We start from the raw sequence: 15,112 nt of genomic DNA on the forward strand, positions 1-15,112 counted from the left end.
CAAACATAAAGAAAAAGAAAAAAGCTGACTGTTCAATGAAGTCTGGTTGTGATTGCTTAATATACGTCATTGGTGTTGATCGTGATATTATAATTATGTTCTTTTTAATTTGGCAAAATAAAGGCATTTTGTCTTTGATATTTATGACGTCATTAGTATCGATCCAAGAATTATGTAGTTCGGCGACAAACTGTTACCAAATTGCTATATCATCAAATCTTAAGAAATGATCCAATATCACTGACATTATTTTTAACGTTACATGTATTGTCTTATAATATGCGTCCATAAAAACGAGGCTGCCTGCCTTAAAAATAATCATGTACAGTCGTGAAATGATCTTTAAACTCGGTGATACATAGCGCGGTGGGGTGTCATGGTCTCATGGAGTGTGAGGGCCATTTTGTGGTTATATATTATTAGTACATGTATTCGAGAATACCCGTTGTTGAGTTGAGTATAGCTTCATCACTGATCTCTCGAAAAACACACAAAAAGCCGAAGTATCTCCTCTGTCGTACAGTAGACTTTCACCGATGAGCGTGTACGATTCAAGGCACATCATTATTCGCTGACGGGCTCTATTCGTGGTTTTCAGTATGTACCCCGGGGCGCGAATGACGATCTATTGAATTTCATATCATTTATTTCATTTCCAACAAGATTATGTTTACAGTATAATATTTACATATACATAGCTATACGGAATCAATGCAGCTCATTATCATAATAAAGGAAAATAATGTGCAAGAAATGCGACTTTTAATACTGTATCGAAGAAAAGTTGCTGAAAACGGAGGGAACTGCTGAAGAGCTTGGTTTGTGATATGCAGTCCCCTAAATCGGGCCACCCAAGTTTTCCCATGCTACCGAGTCTTAAAATAATTTCCAGCAAATCTTCTAATAAAGCATAAAAATCTTAATGAATATATAGAACAGTTAAAATCTTAACATCTTAACTCCGAGCCCCCCCCCCTCCCCCGACATGCCCGACGTTCCGCGCAATGTATCGCCATCGCAAAAGCTATATATCGCCGAGACGTTTCATGACTGTTTAAGCTTTATTTAGTCATTTCTACCAAATAGTCTGATTTCATGCACCATTATGCATAAGTTATCATACTATATTATTTAGCATGAATGAACATTTCTTTTTGAAAAATCAACGTCACAGTAAGAAACGGACTCGATATCACTTTTTTGAAGTGCATTTTTAGAAATTATTCTTTATTGTTATTTTCATTATAATAATGATAGTTTGTGGGTTGTTGTTGTTGTTTTTTTTTATTTCCACAGGGTGTGTTGCAACGAAAGAGATCCATGTTCTCGTGGGGTCGGACGCCACAGTGCCGTGTCTAACCAAGCACAGCCAAGAAGATTTGAATTTCCTCCAGTGGAGAAAAGTGGAACATGGGCAGAGAATACATCTGGCGGAAATGAACGGGATGAAAGTCACGAGTCCCTGGCTTGATCGTTACTACATATCTACCAACCTCAGTCTCAGCATAAAGAATGTGTCACTGAAGGATGAGGGAAGGTACCAATGCCGTCCGTCACACAAAAACATTTCGTTTTCATCATCTGACCGGGATGTTATACTACATGTTTATGGTAAGACTGATAAGGTGATCTGATTCATTACAGCATTGCATTTCACGTTTTAAATATCTAAGATTCATCAACTTCACTTCTCGTCGTCTTCCCTTTGCTTCTTACCTGTACAAATTCTATTTGAACATATTTCTCTACATAGAATAAATCTAAGAATTACAATTAATACGTTTACATGAAAATGGTAATAGGTCAAAAGTCGAAGGTCGTATATATTTTGTTTGTAAGAAAATATTCCCGGCAGTGCTTCACATGGAAATATCATATGGAAATATAATTTACTTGGAAAATTAGAAATTGAGAGAAAAATTATTTGCATGAACCATCACAAGTTCGGATGAAGATTGAAGAGCAGAGGTAAACTTTGGTTATTTCCACCCAGTTGGCCTATCTAAAGGGAAAGTCCATCCTGATATCATGTTGCATTGAATAATAAAAACAGGAAAAGTAGAAAAGTAGACTAGATCAGTGAAAAATTTGTAAAAAAAAAGAATCAACGCACACACTCACACGCAAAAAACAAACAAAACAAAACTAAAAACAAACTTAAAGAGTACATGTGTGGCAAAGTGCCAAAGATTGGCAAATTTCTTCAAACCTGCTCTTGTGTACATGTAATATACTGTAAGGAAAAGAAATGCTTAAAGGTGAAATATATTGTATACAATAGGCCTATGTATATATATATATATATATATATATATATATATATATATATATATATAAATGTGAAATGTATTTGATATAATAGGCATATAATATATATATATATATATTTCACATTTAAGCCTTTTTCCTTTCAGTACAAATCAAATAGCTGATTTTTTTAAATGAAATATTGCTCAGTAACACTGACTGAGCGATTCTTTCCCCCTCTTACCCCCAAACTCATTCCCTGGACAGCTTTCCCCACACAAGGCCTACACATTGATGGGTGTGGTAATGATGGAAAGGTGTGTGAACGAACGATCCTTCCTGAGACCAGTGCACCTTTTACATGCAGAGTGGACCACATTTATCCAGATATGTGTCCCTCTTGGGGTGAGCACGACGAACTTAGAGGGAAAAGCATCAACAGTGACGGAACTTACAATACATGGACTACAATCACCATAAATGGTACTGACACTCAAGCTGAGCGAGTCTGCACGTTTGTTTTGGGAGGGTTTAACGCGTCTGCCCATATGATACTTACAGGTGCGTACCGAGTGTTGAGTGATTGAAAATGTTGATGTAAATCAAATTTAAGTATCTAATCGGTAAGGCACACTTTAGGTGGAATGGAAAGTTAACTCTTTGACAGAGGTTCACTTTAAAAAAGAGCTGTTTTTTTAGATTTAAATTTGTCAAGTTTCTTCAGGCGTACTTCCTTTCACCTTCAACATCTGATAGTTGACACAATGCAGTTTGTACAGAAAGATGATGAAACACATTTTCTTTTTCATTTCGTTAATGTCATCTGCGGATGTCACTAAACCTTGGGTTAGTGAATGATCTATTTTTAATCATGCAGTTTTTCAAAGCTCAACATGTCACTCTCCCGTAGACTTAAAAAAAAAAAGAAAAAAAAAATGAAGTGAAATGCAGACCTGTGAACACTGGATTGTATCCCTATACATTTTGGACAGCTAGGAATAATTTGGAAGGCTCTTTACGAATGCAAGGAATTATACTTATCGAATGATTTTTTTTTTCTCTCTTTTTCACTCGATCTTTCTGAGCAGCGTCATCAGCAACACTCCCACACATTGACGGTTGTGGTAATGATGGTCATGTATGTGAGCGTAGGGTCCTTGTGGAGAACAGCGCACTTTTCACATGTAGGGTGGACAGAGTTTATCCAGAGATGTATCCTTCATGGGGTGAACAAGATGAACGAAGAGGGAAAAGCATCAACAGTGATGGAACGTACAATGCATGGTCCACAGTCATGGTAAATGGTACTGATACTCCAGCTGAGCGAGTCTGCACGTTTTCTTCGGGAGGGTTTAACGCGTCTGCCCATCTGAGAGTAAGAGGTAGGCATAGGCCTAATATTACGATCGAGTTTCAAGTGGCTGATATGCTATTGTAATGTACACCAAATCAAAGTTTTTCATCATTCTGTTGGATGCTATACAGACGTGCTGTCAATTTAGTGACATCATTAATTGTCGGTATGGTACGGAATATAGGAATATAGATTATGAAAGTTTGCATAGTTCAAGACTGTAGGCCTAATTATTAGATATCACCTTGCTGAAATGCTATGGATGTGTTGTTGTCTTAAAGTTACAATAAATGAATAATTTTTTTTAAAACTTACTACTCAGTTATTATCATCTCGTCATTTTGATTTCCCGTGACGAATAAAAAGTAATGACACATGCAATAATGCTGTGAATATTTATAAGTAGAAAATCAGTAGTATACCAGATGACAGTTATACGATTAACAGTAAATAAGCACCATTATTTGCAAGATTATATAACGCCATTAGTTCATGCGCATGAGAAATTGTCAAGACATACTATTAAGGACTTTTATTGATAAATTATTTTATAGCGGTCAATGGAAAATAAAGTGAAAACTTACTAATGGTTCCTACAAACACATCCTAAGAAGGATATCAGTTGGTAGACTCTTCCAGAGAGCATTAATTTGGGGCTTCTTTTGAACATGATATAAATTTTACTTCATTTGTTGTGATGCATTTTATATCAGATTAACACTTGGCTGATCGTTTAACATAATTTATGTATTTTGTGCTCAAACTTTCCTCCTTAGCGCAAGAGGAGAGGATGGATGACAATCCTCTCCACCCGAGAGGATGGATGACAATATTCATTGCCATTTTGGTCATTTCTGTCGCGATATTGACAGCTGCATGTGTGTACCTCTGGAAGGAAAAGGGGAGAATTAGACGTCAGACACGTTCACAGTCTAATGGACACCAACAACCGAAACCAACAGAAAAGGATCTAGTTGATGGGATTCTGCTTCAGAACAGAGAAGACGACAGTTAGGGAGCAGAGGCTTAAGACCCACAATGATAAAGTGGATTTAGGAAGTGCAGCAATATCATTAGAAATCATCAGCGATGTTTGAAGAAAATCGAAAACGGTTCACAAGAATGATGTGAATCTTTACATTTTAATGCAGCTATCGCTTGATGAGAAGACTAGAGTACTTTGTGACATCACTTATGCAGGGGCGGATCCAGGGAGGACCGCAACCGGCGCACGCCCTCCCCCCCCCCCTACTTTTTGTTGAAACAAAAGAAATAAAAAGAAAAAAATGGGGGGGGGGGGAGGGCAGAGCGGGTTGATAGATCTATCAACCCGCTCTGGGGGAGGGGTGCGTGCGCCCCCCTTTAATTTTGTAAACGCGCCCCCTCTTTACGGAATTCCTGGATCCGCCCCTGCTTATGGAGAACGCTGTGAAGAAAATGTCAACATATATTCATTTTTAGAGCATAGGAGCAATAAACTTATTTCTTTCAGCAAGCAGGGAGAATGATATACATTTCACATACCACTATGTCAGTAACAGGTCGAGGAAACGTGTCCCTTTCATAACAAATTAAGTTTTATGATTTAAGAGGATCCCGTTTCATACTACATTCTGTAATTCCAATAGATTTAATACACAACATGCCACCAGGTTCCCGCATGGAACGGGATACAATGTCTTAATGTCCATGTACATAGTCACGTGATGTAACGAAGTGTACTAGTCTTCTCACCCAATTATTTGGAACGGATAACCAGATTTTCCTCAAACTTCACAGATGTGTTCCACTGATATTGGATGCTGCAACACTCATTAAATCAGCATTTGGAAGAGTTTGGATTGTACATGGTAACCAGCTGCTCTGCTGTCGTAATATAACTAATTGACAGCCATGACAATTTTAATTCTTCTGAAATAGAGATGATCAGTGTACTTTGGAAGACCTGGAATAACAAGGCATTTTACCAAAATTATGAGATTTTATCATACGGTATATATTACTCTCTGTGGCAAATAATACATTTATCTTTTGTTATTCCACATTTTGTTTTTTTCATGTAGCTATACGGCAGGATCATAAAAGGGTGGATTTAGGGACCGCAGATATGAAAAGATGTATGCAATATATACAATGAAGTTCAGCATTTATGTGTGTGTGTGTGTGTGTGTGTGTGTGTGTATGTAGGTGAATGCACAGAGTTTTGACGTTCGTGGTGACTGGGTTGGAATGGGGATCGCATTGCACACGTTAAGAGGCATAAAGCTTGTTGACTGTGCTATTCTGTACATGCACACTAGTGATGATATTTGAGTTTGTTTGAAAACGTTGTTTTCAAAACACTTAACCCTATTCCCACGGGGGGGGGGGGGGGGGGTTGTCATTTTGCCCCCCCCCCCCCCCCCCCCACGTTTTGCGTGATTATTCTCGCCGCGACATTTTATGATTTTTTTTTTCTTTCAAGTATCACGCAACTTTTGAAACCAAATATGTCACTCCCGGGCATGCCATTTTGAAGCCACGCCCCTTTGAAAAAAAAATCGTCTACTCAGAAATTGCACAAACACATGATTTTGTGTACAAATCCAATGTAAATTGTGTTTTTGCAATTCATATAAAAATATATTTTCTTACTTTCGATGGCTGACAATGATTTATTTTAGCCTGATTATGCTTTAAACAGTTTCTGCGACAAATTCTGACGAAAAAACAACAAAAACAAAAAGTAAAAAACAAAGAAATACATTAGAAATTCAATAAACACTAAAATACTTTAATATAAGAAATAATTGTGAAGCCGAATTTTTGCTTCAATATTATTGTTGATGATATTGAAAAGAATATGTTAACCAAAAATTAGAAGTCTTGGAACTGTATCTTTTTATTTATAGGCAAAAAAGTGCATAAGTTAACATAATTTTGTTTTTAGTATAAAATACACAAATTAATATTTGAAAAAATCTAACTATACAATCTTGTAGATTACATTGGCCTCTACCTTAGTGCAAATTTTCGGGAAGATCGCGCGATCCACGACCGAGATCTAAAGGGGGGGGGGGGGGGGGCAATATACCCCCCCCCCCCCCCCCCCCGTGGTTTCAAGTCCCTCCAAAAGCCGGTGGGATTAGGGTTTCAGAACCCTAATTCACGTGATAAAAACGATGACTTGTTTCCTCTTTCAGTCAGCTAAAATGTATCAGTACTTTTTTTTTACTATATTTTTTATGATATGGCGTGGTTTGTATATATTTATAATAAGAGCACAGTAGAGCACAAGAGAATACTTATTATTTATATTGATGTGAAATCAGCAGGGACAACGAAAGCAATATTTATGTACACAATACTGTGTGCATATTTAGATTCGGGTTCGAATAGAATTCTCCAGTTCAAATATTTCTGACTATTTATCTTATCACTGGAAGATTTCCTTGTACCGATTATGATGTTTGAAAAATAAGATGTGGTGCCCATAGCACATAGCAAAATCCAAAAAATATTGCAGATCTATAATCAAAAACACTATGACGACGTAAGGTGGAGACAATTATTATTCCCATCACTACGGTGGTCTTTCAAAAATACAGAGAAACTGACGGCAGTCTTTTACAAGTGATCTTCTCCGCATTTCCTTTTTTTTTTTCGTAAAATTTGCCGTGTTTGGTAGAAAATACACTTCCGACGTACAGATCGCTGCACGTTCGGAATTACGCATTGAATTAATATATCAATTGTATAAAGTCACTTGAAACAAAGACTGTCCGTCCTTTTCGAAGTGATGGTGCCTTAACAAAGGCTCTCTTTGGTGACCATTCCGTGTTAGTTCGGTGTACATTTTGTGTCGATTAATGTCCTTAACCTTGGATATTCCAGAGGATGCCTTAATTTACATTCTTTTCTACATCATAAAAATCATTAGAAAGGTATACCAGAGGATGCCTTAATTTACATTCTTTCCTACATCATAAAAGTCATGAGAAAGGTATGCGATTTCCGTTTGGTCTTCGTGAGTAATGTTGTCATCCAGTTCAGGTTTCAATTATTCAAATGATGATGGACGTGCGCAATGTATTTTATAATGTAATTCCTCTATCTAGCTTTCTCTCTCGATCTCCGATGTGTCTACATGCGTTTCTTCAACACCTATTTTCTTCAAAATCTTCACAATATTAATCCTGCAACTCACGAATAGTTTTAAATACAGATGGACACTGAAACATATTCATTAGTTGCAGGTGTGGTTACACGTTTGCAAACTTCTTCCAATACAGTCAAACTCGGATACCTCGAACTCGGATAAGCCGAATATCACTTACCTCGGGGGCAAAATGAAAGTCCCGATTGTCCCGATGGAGTTTCCGTGTATTAAAATTCGCGTAGCTCGAATAAGATAACTCGAAGTTCGGTTACCTCGAAGGGAAATCTAATGTCCCGATCTTAACTAACTTATTGTTTTTCCCAGTATGTTGCTCGAATCGAAATTGCAAACATCACTCTGCATCTCCGATTAAGCGCGCGTGGACAGCGAAGACATGTCACAAAATGTTTTCACACTCGATTGTAAATATTCTGAGACCAGAACAATCGCGCGGCCAAGAAGAAATACCCGATACACAGCTGACAAGGAAAATCCCCAACACCTACCGAACACACGTACATGGTATGCACATAGCACCCGTGCCAATGGAGTGCTTTACGATAGCACTACGCGCTGCCCCATCATTTGCTTTTCTTTAACCACTGTGTTGTGATGTTTGATGGAGACAGTCATACCGTGCGCGTAGATTTCTCAGCCGTCGGGGCGCACCTGCTTACGTTGACAGTTATATCTTTGCCATTAATCACGCTCCACTGTAAAAAAACATCCATCTCCCTCGTAGTGCCTTTTTTTAAACTTTTTTTTTTTTTTGCCTTTCACGAAGTTTACTTCCCTGAGAACGCAAGCACTGAAACTTTTTTTTTTCCAGCAATGCGATTATGAAAATCTGAAAGTATAGGCCGATCACAATGAAGAATAGAATACACAGGGCTCCGCACTAAGTTTTATCGGGCCACCAATATCATTGATTTTTATTTTCTGGTGGTCGAAAGTAAAATCTGGTGACAAAACAAAAAAAATCAGGAAAAACATTAGAAAAACTAAATCGGTCCTACTAAACATAGACAAATTAATATTAAGCATTATTGAAGTGATACAGATGCCCATGTCTAAAACAAATGAATAGAAAATTCAATCATCTTACTCTGTGTTTAAAGATTTGACAAATAGGCGTAGAGATTATTTAAAAAGTTGATGCCCATTATATTGAGGAGGTCAAAAACTTACGTTTGAAATGAGAAAATGGGAGCATTTGCTGACATTTGTTAGCATCCGACATTTGTTTTAGCATTGTAAAAAGCCGAAAGTTACCGTTATTCATTTTTAAATGTAAAAGCAAACAACCGACATTCATTTTAGAATCTTACGGAGCTGAATACTATCCTAATCCATTTCCAAACGTGAAAGCAAACATCCGCTATTTGTTTTAGCATCTAACTGAGCGGATTAATACCATTTATCATTTCCAAATGTTAAAGCAACAATCTGTTATTTATTTTTGCATCGTACGGAGCAGAATATTACCGTTATTCATTTCAAACATCCGACATTTATTTCATTATCGAACGGAGCCGAATGTTACTGCTGTCCACTTCCGAAAGTGAAATGAATCATCTGACAATTATTTTATCATCGCACGGAGCCGAATGTTACTGTTTTTCATCTTTGAACGTCAAGGCAGACATCAGACATTTTGGACCATGAAACGTATAGCTGAATGTTACTGATATTTATTTCGAAATGTACCGTAGCAAATATCCAATATTTTTTTATCATCGTATGGGGCAGAATGTTACTGCTGTTCACTTCCAAACATGCCAAACGTAAAAGCAATCATTCGACATGTATCTTTAGCATCTTCCGGAGCTGAATGCTATTGACATTTACTTTCGAACGTAAAAGCACACATCCGGCATAAGTTATCAGCGTACGGAGTTGAATATTATTGTTATTCACTTCAGAACATCAAAGCAAACATTCGACATTTATTTTAGCATCTTCCGGAGCTAAATGTTATTGCAATTTACTTTCGAACGTAAAAGCAAACATCCAGCATTTATTTCATCATTGTCAGGAGTTGAATATTATTGTTACTCTTTTCCGAACGTCAAAGCAAACATCAAACATTAATTTTACCATTAAATGCAGCTGAATGTTACTGTTATTCATTTCGAAATTTAAAAGCAAACATCAGACAGTTATTTTAGCATCATTTGGACATGATGGAGCAGAATATTACTGCTATTTTCTTCCGAACATAAAAACGATCATCTGACATCTATTTTAGCATCTTCCGGAGCCAAATGCTATTGCTATTTACTTTCGAAAGTATAAGGAAACATCCGACATTTATTTAACCATCGTACGGAGTTGAATGTTATTGTTTTTCATTTCCGAACGTCATAGCAAAAATTCGACATTTATTTCAGCGTCTTCCCGATCCGAATGTTATCCTTATTCATTTCCGAACGCAAACTCAAATATCTAACATTAGTTTTAGCACCATACGGAGCTGAGTCTTATCGTTATTCATTTCCAAAAGTATGAGCAAACATCCGACATTTATTTTAGTATCATACCGAGTCGAATATTACCGTCATTCATTTCCACAATTAAACGCAAACCCCTGACATTTATTTTAGCATCTTACGTAGCCGATTGTTACCGCTGTTCATTTTCAAAAGTAAAGGCAAACATCCAATTTTTTTTTTTGATTTTTTTTTGGGTGGCGCGATCGGGCCACCAAAATCTTTATTTCTGAAATTTTGATTTCATTTCCGATTTTCACTCAATTCATTCATATAAAAGTTGATTCAATTCAAATTGACAAGCATGCAAACAATCAGTAGGCACTATAACAGACATGTTGAACATCGATAAACGTTGAACATCGATAAACATCGGATAAGTCGAAGAAAATTCGACGTACGCGTACCTCGAAATTCGCGTACGTCGAACCATTTTCTTCAGTCCCGACGAATTCGAGGTATCCGAGTTTGACTGTATTTATTCTAGAATTAAATTCATTTTGATACAATGTGCCATTTACAATGTTTTACTGAATTGCACTTCTATTGTCATCTTAAAGGTTTATTTTTTGTATCTCTCCTTGTGCTGCAATTTCATTTTCCATTCCATGTTTACAATGTACAACTGCAATACAATGTATTTTGCTCTTTCCATCAATATATTGATTATGCAGTTGCTTATGTAAAAAGTCATGTGCAAGTACACTGTAATAAATTTTATGAAACCTATTGGAGTGGCGCAGTATAGTACTTCTAAATCTTGACCAATGTCCTCTCAATGCTCTCATCTTTTTTATGTTCTCTCTTTCTTTCCCCTCCCTGCCTTTTCTTTTTTCTGCCTTCGACTTTTCCTGTTCAATCTATAATATATATATATATATATATATATATATATATATATATATATATATGTTTTATTAAAGAATCAAAACAGAATACAATCATCACAGGCAGATTCATCCTGCCATGTTCCATGATTTCTGTGTAGTTTTGGCACGAAACAGGCCATGTGACAAACATTTTCGACGTTTATCAGGTGGTCATACGAAATTTGACATTTTTCCTGCAAACAGCAGACTGTGACTACTTAGTCTAATATGTAAGGCTGATACAGCAGTCACACTACGTTTAAATGAGACATTGATGAAAACACTCTGTTAGACAATGTTCAAATTTTGCTAGTATATACATGTATTCTATGGTTTTGAAGCCCTGCTATTCCAGAACACAAAATCTAATGTAACAAAGTATTCACATTGGTCCTAAGACATGTGACAAGAGTCAACTGTATATTGTAATGTTGATATGTTGCCAAAAAACAACAAAACAAACAAACTATAATCTATTGTGTCATACATACATGCATTATGATGTATAGTCTGTTGTCTGTGGAATCAAGCCCCTGACTGATCCTCTGCACAATTTCAAAACCCCAAGCATCAGATTTGTTTTTCTCCCTCACATCTGCACATATCTCAGAGACTCTCTCTCTCTCAAAAAAAAAAAAAAAAAAAAAAAAAAAAAACAGGTTTCAGTAATTCTACAAGAACAAGAACAACAACAAAATACAGACACATACACTAAACAATATCAAATCGTTATATCATTTAATGTGTCACCGACATGATCTGTTTACTCCATGACAGATCACAACTCAATCTTCCATGAGAAACTTAGATCTCATTACAAATACTTTTATTGGAATCTATACATTCGTCTAGAAATTTGTGACACTTTTTATAAGTCGCAATGTAATGATAAGGGATGAGTGGAAATCTTTATCTCACCCTCAAACACACAAAAAAGATATCACAAATATAGCCTGTGCATGCTTCCAATATATTCTGCCCTTAATCTCCCTCTTTGAACAATATATCTCTCACCTCCGGTTTGTGTGTACTAACAGTAAACCTTCCTTGGGAGTATATGGTATAAAATGTTGTTACCAAGAGTATCTCCATCTGTATAAATCTTTGTGGTGGCACACAGTCAGCATCAGAAATCCACCCTCATCCAAGAATATCCTCTCCCATAAAACATTTACATATCTACAACATGCACATAATATGTGTGGAGTACGCACCCTGGCATCCTACGTCGATACACCAAGGAGGTGGGAAGAGATGACCCCACCTCCCTGGATACACCCACAAACCTGCGATATGGAGAGTAACTGACCATTTAATGCATTCATACCTGTCATACAATTATTCCGGTTTTGATGGTCAATAACTGAAGTCTGTCCATATTTAGCATTGTTCAATGTGTTCATATAATTCTATTCTCCAATTCTTTGTTGTCTATCTAATAGTGTGTGTGTGTGTGTGTGTGTGTGTGTGTGTGTGTGTGCGTGTGTGTGTTTGGTTTTTCAGGCACATTAACTTGATTGTCCCTGCTCACTGTTTGATGAGGCACAATGAATGACATGAATATATTCAATCACAGTCATTGACCTATTATAAACCCACATGCTTAAATCTAACCCTTCTGTGTGGCTTGGCTTCACACTCTCCTGTTCCTGAAAGGCAGTCAACTGAAATGCAGAACTGAGTCCATTGAACTGTTGCCCTTTTTGAGGTAGTTGCTACCTCTTTTCGAAGCCATCATGAAAACGACAAAATTTTCTTGACCCAACCACCTGACCTAAAATGTGAAATAATTGACTTTGTAAGATATTGCAAACATTGCATTTTCCAGTAATTGTGAAGGAATTGAACACATTTGCTTGAAAGTATTCCAGGACACTACCTTAAATTGTATTTCAATTTCAATTTCTTTGGTAGAAGAGAGCTCTTTATAGTAACTGCTGACATAAATTCTAAATTTTTAACTGTACTGTCTTTTTCTATGATTCTGAAACAGGTACACAAGTTTGCAATTCAATTTTCACTCTCTCCTTCTCTTTGCTTTTAACCAGAAAATATCAAAATCTTTTTCTTTCTGGCCTTCATAAAGATTATTTCATGATATTCCTGTACACGAGTCCAATTTCTCCAAAATGATTTTTTGTTCAGTCAAAGAATAACAACTTCATTGAATTTTGGACAGTCTACCATGGCCATTTGCTCTACTTCCACACTTGTTTGAAGTGGTTTCTTTTTTAATTATTATTTCAATCCTTAATATTAAAAAAAGATGATTTGATAAGATAGAAAATTACCCTCACATATTACAGTGAAGAATATAAAAATGGTAAGATGAATCACAAAAAAAAAGAAAGAAAGAAGAAGAGGAAGGAATGTTTCTACTTGCAATTAATAATGATAACAAAAAATGTCTGGTGCATGAATTAGCATCACGTTAATCCATACAATTCTGTCATTTTCAACATGTGGAGTTCTACGAGGTGCACTCGCTGAATGTTTCAAAACATCTGGGACCTCCCATGTAATACTTTAACAAGATTCTGCACTCCATACACACCTCACTAATCCATATCAATTTAAAAGGAAAAAAAAAAATCTTTCATACAAACATGATCACTTCAAACCAATACTATATGCTGTTTCAAATGCCTTCTTATCTCATCATTTGTACATCGAGTCTCTTTCAGTTACTTTGAGTATTATATGCACAACGTACCAAAAGTGAAAAAAAAAAATGCCCCCCTGGCACCACAGGTACCAAGAGTCATCTGAGCAAAGACATATAGGAAAGTAACTGTGTGAAGGGAAAAGCAGATACCCAAACATCAGCAAGAATTGCAGTTTACCCTTTTCCATAGACAAAAATATGCTACTAGGTTCAGCATTGTTCATTACTAATTACCATGGTAATTTGACTGTCAATATTATAAAATGATAATGTCATGATACATCAATCAACAATCACTTGCTGATGTGGCTCTGTTCAGGGTTGCATCTTCTTCCACACACAACCATGGCAACGGACAATGTTGTTAATCCGCAGCATTACTCAAAGTGTCTGCCTTTGGGGTTCTTCCATTTGTTCAAGCTTGGTTTCAGTACTAAGGTCTACCACACTTATCATTCTAGCAAAGTAAAGACAGTTTGCAGATGGGGACTTTGTTGTATACACTCACAAAAACAAGGTCAAACTAAATTCACCTTTCCACATTACTTTCCGCACACATTTCTATGACTTCTGGCAATAAATGGTTTAGACAAAGGGCTTGGCAGTTGGGAAAATCTATGTCAGTTGATCAGTTGCAGGGTATGACCAAAAACATCAACATGTTCCCTAAAGTGGCAGCAAGACAGAGCTCCTTTTTTTTCAATCCTTTTTAGTACCAAAGATTTGCTAAAAAAATTCTGCCCCAAACTTTTGGCATGCCTTGCGTGATACATTCACAAAACACTCTTGGAAGGACTTTCATGGTGTGAAAGACATTGGCTAGACCACGGTTTCTCTTTCAAAAGAAAGCACATGAGTCAAAATAGCCACGATGATTCTGCATGGGACTTCACATTTCATTCTTTATTTTCCTATGCTTGTACTACTTCCTTGCCATTCCTGCCCACAATATTTTTTTTTTTTTTCTGCCACAGCACAGTTGCGATTCTTAGACTACGGTCCACTGCATGCACGACATGTCACGACCTCCGGTTGAGATCAGCTTCGTCGAGTCCTCGTTGAAGATGACGCTGGTCACGTGACTGCTGTGACCTTTGAAAGAGTTACACGCAGCCTGAACGACAGTAACAAACAAAGACACAAAAAAGTCGACAAAATAATAACAAATACAGATATGGCTGATTCACTGCATTGCAATTCTATAAACAGTGAATTTTGTGCACTACCACGCAAAGTAATATGGTCATACTGTAAAACCAGAAACATTGGCAGCATGAAACTTTCACATACTGGAGCCGAAGGCCTTTTTGGCAGTATGAAACTTTTGCGAATTGCCACTGGCATTTAATG

The 15,112-nt window shown here is 36.7% G+C and overlaps 1 protein-coding gene across 1 annotated transcript in view; it reads right to left on the bottom strand.

The window, feature by feature from the left end:
* Positions 1 to 12,564: 12,564 nt before the first annotated feature.
* LOC140236033 (77 kDa echinoderm microtubule-associated protein-like) overlaps positions 12,565 to 15,112 on the bottom strand; it is a 111,895-nt gene continuing 109,347 nt past the window's right edge. Inside the window, exon 23 of the mRNA XM_072316011.1 lies at positions 12,565 to 14,876. Coding sequence (XP_072172112.1) covers positions 14,751 to 14,876 — 126 coding nt within the window. The 3' untranslated portion in view covers positions 12,565 to 14,750. The remainder of the gene's footprint in view (positions 14,877 to 15,112) is intronic.

This window comes from Diadema setosum, chromosome 1 (genome assembly GCF_964275005.1).
Source record: "Diadema setosum chromosome 1, eeDiaSeto1, whole genome shotgun sequence".
Lineage (NCBI taxonomy): Eukaryota > Metazoa > Echinodermata > Echinoidea > Diadematoida > Diadematidae > Diadema > Diadema setosum.